Raw genomic sequence first — 9,608 nt, 5'->3', positions numbered from 1 at the left:
GAACACTCTTGACTTGCCCTCCTTCTTAATCTTTAGTAGAGGATGAGCGGCATTCATAATATAACTGAAATTAAACCCCATATCAAATTTAACTTTCGTGCTTTGCTTTATCTACTTTAAAGTACAGTGATATGCTGGCCAATACTAATAACTGTTTTTGAGTGTATTTCCTTGGCTCAGTCGGCTAATATTCTTTCTGCAGTGTGACGTCTTGGGAGTTCCTTATTTACCACATATGCGATATTGTGAAATCTCTAAAAAACAGATCTCCATATCACTACATGTGAGTCATATGTCAAGCTTAGTGACAGGCCCGCAATAGTTATTTGTGAGGATATGAAGTGCAATTCGCAGATTATCAAGGTTACCACTACCTCTGGTGATGTGTTTTCTATCATGCATGTTATGCTAAAGTGCTGTTTGAGATTTTCGCGCCTAGTTATATAGCAAATCAGCGTCATCTGCCCAACTGCTATACCATGAAGGGAATCCTAACCATTTAACAAGACCTTTTTCCTTTTGTCGCCTTATGATGATCATTGCTTTGTATACCTGTGCAGTCTTTCGCTGCACTTCTTCCCTGTCTTTACTTTTATCAGCCAAAACCAGTAATTTCTGCACCTAAATCTACCCTGGCAGAGTGTACTTTTCATTGTACAAATTATTAGGCTTTTCCCATTCCATCTACATTTTGAAAATGGAAAGAATGATTGCTCAAATGCATCCCTAAGGAGTTATACATGGGGATTGTGGGATATTCCCACATTCTGCACCTGGTTCTTGAAACTTTGTAAGTACACTTTCACACTGTTTTCAAGAGTCTGCCAGTTCAGTTTTTCAGCAGCTCCGTGATGCACAACCATGGGTTAAACGAACCTCTGACTCTTTTTTGTAAACGTTCAATGGTGCCAGTCCCATATACTTGAGCAACATTTTAGCTGGCTTGCATGAATGTTTTGTAAACCGTCTCCTTTGTATGCTGACTGCATTTTGCTAGTATCCTACCAAGTAACTGAAGACTGTCTCCTACCTTTTTTGGGATGGAGCAGATTTGATTGTTCCATTTGACATCCCTGCAAATTATTACGCCCAGATATTTGTATGAGTTGATATTGTAGTCACATAATACTACGTTCTGGAATTTTGTGAAGTACACAGATTTATATTTCTGAACATTTAAAGCAAAATGCCGACATTTGCACTATTTTTAACTCTTGTCATTATATGACTGAATATTTGTGCAGCTTTTTGCAGCCAGTACTTTAGTGTAGATAACTTCATCATCTGTGAAATGTCTGTGGCTGCTATTAATATTGTCTGCAAGATCATTAATATAGAGAAACGGTTCCAACACAGTTCGTTGGAGCACACCTGAAGTTGTTTCCACATAAGTCCATGACTCGCCACCCAAGACAATTTGCTGCATCGTCCCTACCAAGAAATATTCAATGCAGTCACTGATTTCGCTTGATACACCTGTAGATCGGAGTGTTGTGAGTCAAATGCTTTTCGAAAGTGAAGAAGTACTGCTTCTACCGGATTGTCTGACCTACAACTTTCAAGATGTCACATGTGAACAGTGGGAGTTAAGTTTCGCTTGATCGGTGTTTTCGGAATCCTTGTTCATTGTCACAGAGAAAGCCCATCTGTTCAAGGTACCTCATTAAGTTTAAACCCAGAATAAACTCGCAGTAGTACTTAAGGCCAAATCACACTCGCTGTCACGTCATGTCATATCAGGATGTATCCAAATTGTCCGTCACTTTACGTCTGTTCGTTTAGCTTAGTAGCGATCGATGAAAGTAAGGGTATGAGAAGTCAGAATATGGTGTCGGAATTGAGGAATTACTAACGATAATTTTTATTAATGAACAAAGCAAACTTCATAACTTATGTTCTTGATTATTTGCACATTACAGAATGCTGTCATAAGAGGCTTATGTAAAATTAAAGTGATTGGTTCAGAAATTATGCGGGTTTTATTTATCAATCTAGTACATGATCGATTGAAATTTCTGGAATGTCTTTGATACCACGAATAAGATCTTTGTATTCAATGTCGGGCACTTTGATGTGTACGTATGTGTTATAGATGGAGGGCGGCATTTTAAATTTGTTTTGCTGAATAGGGAAACGTCATGGAAAACGAAGTTATTATTGTTGTGAAATGGAGTGGGAAGGAGTACAGTATCAATAATCTTTCGGAGAGTGACACTGTTCAGACTTTAAAGAATGCAATACAAAAGGAAACGGGAGTTCGCCCCGAAAGGCAGAAACTCCTTAATCTGAAATTAAAAGGTAGGAACTATTGTGTGTGTTTCCATGAGCTTGTATAAGTTTTCATGTTTTTGTATAGATATTCACTGTGCTGGTTGTGGTACTTTGGCTGAAGAGAATGTATATATGTATGTGAACTCGCCTGACATTGGATTTCTCCAGGAAAAATTCCTGGCGATGATTGCCAAATAGGAACGCTGAAGCTGAAACCAGGTTTTAAAGTAATGATGATGGGCTCGCTTGAAGAGGATATTGCAGATGCTAGTGTTCCTCCTGAAGACATACCAGAAGTCATTAATGATCTTGACATTGAAGAGGAAGAAGTCGCCATTGAGAATAAAGAGGTATGTAGTTAACAAATATAGTTACATAATTTTGTGCTATATTGTTATAAGCGAAATATTATTCGCATCGTGATAATTATGCGAAAAGAATTATTCCGAAGACGACTGCTATTGATATTTTGCATTAGTTTATATAGATGAGTGCCAGACATTGCATTTTTAGATATTGCACAGCATAGTTCAAATACTTAGTGAAGCATTACAATATAATTAGCAAACAAGTTAAGGGAGACTATGTGATAAAAATTCTGACTGTACTTTGTTTCCTGCAAATATGAAATTATTACTGCCCTCCTTAAAGGATAAAATCATAGCATACTTGCTTATATTGAATGGCTTATTCATAGTTTGTACTTACGTTTGTAAAAAATATTAACAGGTGTATCTAGCCAAAATTGACAGACGTATCCGTGAATACAAAGTTAATATTCTCAACTCACCAAGGGCTGGGAAAAAGCTACTTGTCCTAGATATTGACTACACTTTGTTTGATCACCGGTCAACTGCAGAAACTGGATATGAATTGATGAGGCCATTTTTGCATGAATTCCTAACATCAGCATATCAAGTGAGTAATCAGAATAGTTTGAAGCTGAATTACCTTAAAACTTGTATGAAAAGTAAATGTAATAATGATACATTTGAGTTTGTTGTAGTTACGTGTTGCCTGTCTGTCTGAAATCCTAGTGTTAAAATTCATTGAAGAGAGAGAACATTTCATTTGTACAACTTAGCGTCCATCAAAGTTACAGTCACATTACATCTAAAAGTTGTCTATCTACTACTCATGTCCTGGTTCACCCTGTACTTGATATATAAAATCAGCGGTCAACTTCTGCCAGCATAAATGTCGCACTGAGACTCAAGTCTTGGTCGGGCACACAGTTTTAATCTGCCAGGAAGTTTCATATCAGCGCACACTCCGCTGCAGAGTGAAACTCTCATTCTGGAAATCACATGAAATCCTAAACAATCAACTCAACAAAAAAAACATGTGAAGCCCCACATACAACTCAGAAACCAGGTACTGCCAGTTTCACTTGACGTATGTAGCTCAAATGAAACCAGTGGTACCAGAAAACAACACACAGTTCGAGAACCAGAACCACAAATTTCACTTTACCTATACAGCTCAATTGAAGACAGCCGTACGAGAAACCCGCACAACTTGGAAACCCAGTACCACGATATTTCATTTGACCTATATGTCTGCATTACAATGAACCCACATATAACTCGTAACATCCTGTAATTGGAATTTCACTTGACCTATATATCCCTGTCAAAATCCATGATACCACCAACCCCACACACCTAAAACATCAGGCCACACTCAATGATGATAATACCTACTAATGTAAACTAATAAACATGAATATCTCTCTCACTCATACTCACACACACACTCACTCACTCACTCCAAAATAACCATTCCTAAAACACTCACCTGTCTAACCATATTCCCTAAACACCACCCATCGCAACTGATATCCTTTCCCAAGAAAATCCCCCCCCCCCCCAGAAAAAAAAGAAAGGAAAAGAAAAAACCTACCACAAAACACATTAAACACCCCTTCCCTCCCCTTTCACAAGAACATTAAAAAATCAAACAACCACCTTCAGCCTGTACATTTCATCTACAAGCTTCAAGAAACATTTAAAATTTAAATGTTCAGTAACTTTCTGGAACACTTTTCCTTCAAGAGTACTCGTGAAGATGAGAGTGTAGAGTAGAAGTGCACCACTTCCACCTTCCTATAACAGACTTCACAGCTGCCCAATAACCCAGTATTTGCACAAGCCCGCACTGAATGATTTTTAAACTGTACGTTATTATATACCATTAAATGCTGAAAATCCCTGGTACTCAAATCCCTGTATGAAGAAAAACAGTCAGAAACTATAATTGACTCCTCTTCAGTACTCTCTTCTGTTAACTCTGTGAAAACTGTTTAGTACACCTCCAAACATCACCCTAAAAACCACATCAGGACACCCACCCCTGGAATCAACAGTCCCCACATACCCATGTTCCCTCAGGATGATCCATGCCTCCCATGCTTAGCCTTCCACAACTATGATTCATCAAACCCCCTGTACTTAATGAATTTAATATACACCTTGGGGGGGGGGGATAATAATAATACCAGTTCAAGGTGCACTCGTCGTATGGACACAAAAACTAACAGCAGAATGATAACACCAATGGCATGTGTTATAACCAGGAATAACACAATAACCTCTTCAGTCTGGTTTATTAAATCACAAATCACTTTTTAACAATTATGTTAGCCAAGCGTCTACCCAGGCTCACACTCAGAAGTAATGCAGAATTAAAGTTTGGTTATACCAATGTCCGAAGGTGCATGGTGGGGTGCACATCCCATAATTATGTCCAAGTCCAGTGAAGTTCGGTCTCTCCAAGTGAAGTCGCAAGATTTTTCCGCCGAACATCCAGGTAACCTCGAGTGGTGCGGGGAGTCATCCACAAGCAGCTGGAACGCGGCGTACTGCACTTCCCGATGAGAACTGTCGTTTGCGGCGGCGGCCGGGTTTATATGAGGCTTGCTAGTTAATGGAGCCGTCGGCTGGGGTCGCTGTTTTCCAGGGAAAACCAATCGCAATGTTTCCTGGCGTAGCCAATTGCTGTGTGCGGACAAACGCGCGCACGCGCGAAGGCAGCCAGCGATGGTAGCCGTGAACCGCCTGGAGAAGTGCGGCCAGCGATGTATTTGGCGGCCGCGTACTGGAGTGTGTTGTTCGGTGTTTGTTAGAAGTGGTGTATACCACAGTATGCTACCAGAACAATGTCCTACATGGCCAGGCTAGATTGCTCGAACCAGGAACCCCTCCTAATAGACCTCCAAACATTATCCCAATGCCACCTCCACATTTTCATGTTCCCAGTTCAAAAAACAGGTGTGGTCATCAATTCACCAATTCACAACACACTCCTCTATTAGACCACATTACTGTAAAAACACAGCCATATCTTTACCCATCGCAGCCACTAACAAATGATTATTACATTTAATCATTAGAACTATAACTGTATTCCCAACAGAAAGATCACTGTAGTGTCCCAACCATACAGTACAAGGTCGTAGTATGAATATTACACATTTCCTCCTGCTTAGGCAGATGGAGCAAATTGTTTGATTCTTCTTTGCATTTGATGTGGTCTAATGCGGGCCTTAAGGAGCTTATGGAAGCACAAGTAGTTCATGGACATTTCCTTAGAAAAACCCAAAAAAGTTGTTTTTTAACCATGTTTTCGTACAAACACCAAGCCACAGGTTCCAAGACAGTTATGAACAGCAAATGACCGAAATTTTTACAATATATTCCTAAGATCCCCAACTTGAGAAAAACATTGAAAATTATCTTGATATCTTTATCTATTTCCGAGATACAGAAGTTCAAGGTTACCGTAGGTATCCACATAAAGTCCGGTGTGAGGCGAAAACATAGTTGATAAAAATGATGTACCATGTATAAATGTACTGTAAAGTTTCTCTATCAGAAGGTTTATGAGACCCCCGTGTAGTGGTACCAAATCACATCCAAAATTTTTGTGCATGTAAAATCCAGTGTGAGGTGTAAAATTAGGTTTGTGGTATTTCAGAGTCACCTAAAAAACTTTAAAAATTTTACTAGCCCATGTCTTTTTCCTTTTGAGTGAAATGCAGGGAAAAATGGGAAAGAATGGAAAAATGATCCTATCAAAGCATGAAAAAGGTGAATACGCTCCTGTTTAAAGACTCTGAAAGGAATCTAATTAGTATATAGTCTGGACGTGAAGACTTGCTTTTATTAAGTGATTTAAGTTGCTTCACTACTCAGAATATATCCTCTTATAAGTGTCAGTCTTCCTTCCTCAGCAACTTCAAAAATTTTCCCAAAATTTTGGTGAGGTAAAACACACGCACACACACACACACACACACAAAACCTCTATGCTGACAGAGAAGGAGACAGTGCCAGTGGGAAAGAGATGGAAAAGTAACTAAATACTGGAAGATAGTAGAAGGCGGTTGTGGTATAGAAAGTGAGAAGAAGACAATGGTAGCGTGAGGGTAAGATAGGGACACAGTGGCAGTGAAACATAGTTGAAGTGCTAGGGAAAATTGTGAAGGAGACAATGCCGTTTGGAGAGGAAGAAATAGGAGAAAGTGGAATAGGGTGAGAGCCATTGATAATGAGGGACAAGAGTGTACGACAGGGACGATGATGAAGAGACAGATGTGGCTATGAGAAGAGACAGCAGTTGTGAGAGTGAATAAATGAGATAGTAGCAGTACGAGAGAGCAAGAGGGAGACAGTGACATTGAGAGGAGAATGTAGTACTAGTTGGACAGGATAAAGGAGACTGACAGTGTCTGTGAGACAGGAGACAGTGACAAGAGTGACACAAAGAAATAATGACAATGAGCTAGGCTGAATGAGTGAGAGAGGGCAAGTGGGAGTGGATGGGTGTGAACGAATTACAGGTAGGGGAGCTTGTGGGAGTGAGAGGTGAGTTGCATGTCGAAAAGAGCACAAATATGTTTGCATGCCACAATTTTTTGTAAAATTTTTTAAAGGTGCTGAGGAAAGTAGACTTAGGCAGTTGATATCCCACTGTTCAGCCACTCTTTTAAACAAGAGTATATTTGCCTTTTGTGCTCCGAGAGGAGCATTTTTCCACCGAACTGAATTGTTTCTGTGCTGTTTGTAATTGTAAGGTAGCGGGAACTTTGGAAAAGGTGTTAGTTTTGAAATGGTTACAAAAATACTTTCTGCTGCAGCAGTGCATAGATATAAAACAGCTTTGCTTTGAATTTGGACTGAAAAGTAGCTAATTATTCAAATTTAATTACAGGACTATGATATTGTTATATGGTCAGCAACAAGTATGAAGTGGATAGAAGAAAAAATGAAGCTTCTTGGTGTGTCAACTCACCCTGATTACAAAATTGCTTTCTATTTAGATAGTTTAGCAATGATATCAGTACACACTCCAAAATATGGAGTTGTGCAGGTAAGTGAACTATCTTGTGTAACTGTATCCTTTTCTTGTCATTGAATTGATAATTTTATTTAGTGCAATTTTTTTGTGATTCTAGGTGAAACCACTTGGTGTTATTTGGGGAAAGTTTGATCAGTACTCTTCTAAAAATACTATAATGTTTGATGATATACGCCGAAATTTTTTAATGAATCCTCATAATGGATTAAAAATACGGCCGTTCAAGCAAGCTCATTTGAATAGAGATAAGGATCGAGAACTCCTCCGGCTTGCAAAATACCTGCAAGACATAGCACACGAGGAAGATTTATCAAGTTTGGAACATAAACACTGGGAAAAATATAAACGTAGGAAACACAAAGGGGTAACAGCTAAAAAAGATGAATCCTTGGGAAGTGGAGACAGTGCTGATACCAGCTAGCAGTGTCTGTTAGTGGTGTAGATTTTGAGAGGCACAATTCAACAGTGACCAGTGGAATATTGTGCGAAGAAAAGTAGAACTGGACAACAATTCTTAGTAACTGCATAGATTTTAAGTTGTTTCTGTGATGGAATATTGTAATTTTAGTGCAAATGCCAGATGTATATGAAAACAAGAGTACACTCAGTCACTTGTTTTTCATACATGCTGTCAGTTTTGTGGAAGAAAAACCCTAGCCGTACCTGCACTTTAATTTCTTTTCTGAGGCAGTTTTCAGTGTTTGTTATTATGATGAGCAGTTCATTTAAGCTGCAGGTAGACCGTCACAATTTGAACCTTGGCAAGAAATTACCTATTTAACTTCCTGACAAAACATTTGTGCCTAAGTAATCTTGAATGGTGTTTGTAAGTGAACTTTAATTTATTTTTGTATCTGATTCTCTGAATTGGAATTTGTGTATCTCATTCTGTGCAAATATAATTTTAAAAAACCATGTGTTAAGGCAGGACACTTTAAGACAGTGAATGGATAATGTGCAAATATTAGCTTTGGATGATAGAGATAAATTTGTTTTGAATAGTATAAATAAACATCAAAGAAAGTGGAAGTTGTACTTCTACAGGGTTGATTTTTGTATAATAGTTCAAACCTTTTTTTAAAAGATATTCTTGGGTCAGATTTTTAAGCACTTTGTGTATACTTTGCTTTCATAATATGTTGTCGTTCCACATAAACGGGTTGTTACACAAAGAAGAATCCAGTCCTTAGTCTACCTGCAAAAGATTTGTACTGCATGGGGAAAAGTTTCTAAGGATAAGCTCCACAAGATGCATATGAAGACTGATCCAGATGCGTTTATTACATTTGTCATGTTCAGTTTGACTTGTCACCAGAATTCAAACTGCCAAAAGTTCTTGAATGAAGAACTATATTTGTATAAGCTGTTGATGGCAAAAATCACAAAGGTATAATACGACATTGAAAGGATATCATTTTAGCTGATAGCATGGGACCAATTCACAATACAGTAAATATTTCCTGGCTTTATAGTTAAAAATTAAGGATGTTAAAGGAGTTTCATTAGCAGTGTTACTGTTACTTAATTTTTATTGTTGATTAATTTTACAGCTGTCCAGATTTTCTAAGTTTATTTTGTAAAGATAATGAATGTGAAGAGGTGAAATAAATTTAAAAAAAAGTAACAAAAATGCATATTATTTCTTACAGGTATGATTAAAAGTTTGGAAGAAGTGTTAGACATTAGAGAAGTTCAGCGAGAGCCTTGGTAAAATACATGTCAGTAGGCTGGTTTATTAATTTACTTAAATATAAACCAGTCTTCCATTTTGTAATTCCTACCCATTACTGTTACCCTGGAATTCTTTTATTTCAGTTTTAATGAGAGTGACAGTAACTCTGCCAACTTTGAGGTGCTGGGGCAACCTTGAAATACAAGTGTATGTTTGAGTGTGAAATTCAGCTTCAATGTTGATGTTCTTTTAGTGCATTTAATTACAAATTTCAATTACGAGGTTTGTTTTTCTTCGGAGAACTGAT

The 9,608-nt window shown here is 38.1% G+C and overlaps 1 protein-coding gene across 1 annotated transcript; it reads left to right on the top strand.

Moving 5' to 3' along the window:
- The first annotated feature begins 2,066 nt into the window (after positions 1-2,066).
- On the top strand, positions 2,067-9,225 carry LOC126251503 (ubiquitin-like domain-containing CTD phosphatase 1). The gene is made up of 5 exons (XM_049951976.1): positions 2,067-2,298; positions 2,440-2,621; positions 3,001-3,189; positions 7,483-7,641; positions 7,727-9,225. The coding sequence occupies exons 1-5, from the start codon at positions 2,139-2,141 to the stop codon at positions 8,048-8,050; spliced, it is 1,014 nt and encodes a 337-aa protein (XP_049807933.1). The 5' UTR covers positions 2,067-2,138; the 3' UTR covers positions 8,051-9,225.
- The last annotated feature ends 383 nt before the right edge of the window (positions 9,226-9,608 follow it).

The sequence above is a fragment of the Schistocerca nitens genome, chromosome 4, assembly GCF_023898315.1.
Source record: "Schistocerca nitens isolate TAMUIC-IGC-003100 chromosome 4, iqSchNite1.1, whole genome shotgun sequence".
Taxonomy (NCBI): domain Eukaryota; kingdom Metazoa; phylum Arthropoda; class Insecta; order Orthoptera; family Acrididae; genus Schistocerca; species Schistocerca nitens.
The sequence above is the reverse complement of the archived record's forward strand: the minus strand, read 5'-3'. Positions and strand labels throughout refer to the sequence as shown.

Excerpts from the sequence above, each read along its gene's own strand:
- LOC126251503 (XM_049951976.1), top strand. The coding sequence starts at position 2,139 with ATGGAAAACGAAGTTATTATTGTTGTGAAATGGAGTGGGAAGGAGTAC. Across the intron at positions 3,190-7,482 it reads TCCTAACATCAGCATATCAA|GACTATGATATTGTTATATG; the intron begins GTGAGTAATCAG and ends ATTTAATTACAG. Across the intron at positions 7,642-7,726 it reads CAAAATATGGAGTTGTGCAG|GTGAAACCACTTGGTGTTAT; the intron begins GTAAGTGAACTA and ends TTGTGATTCTAG.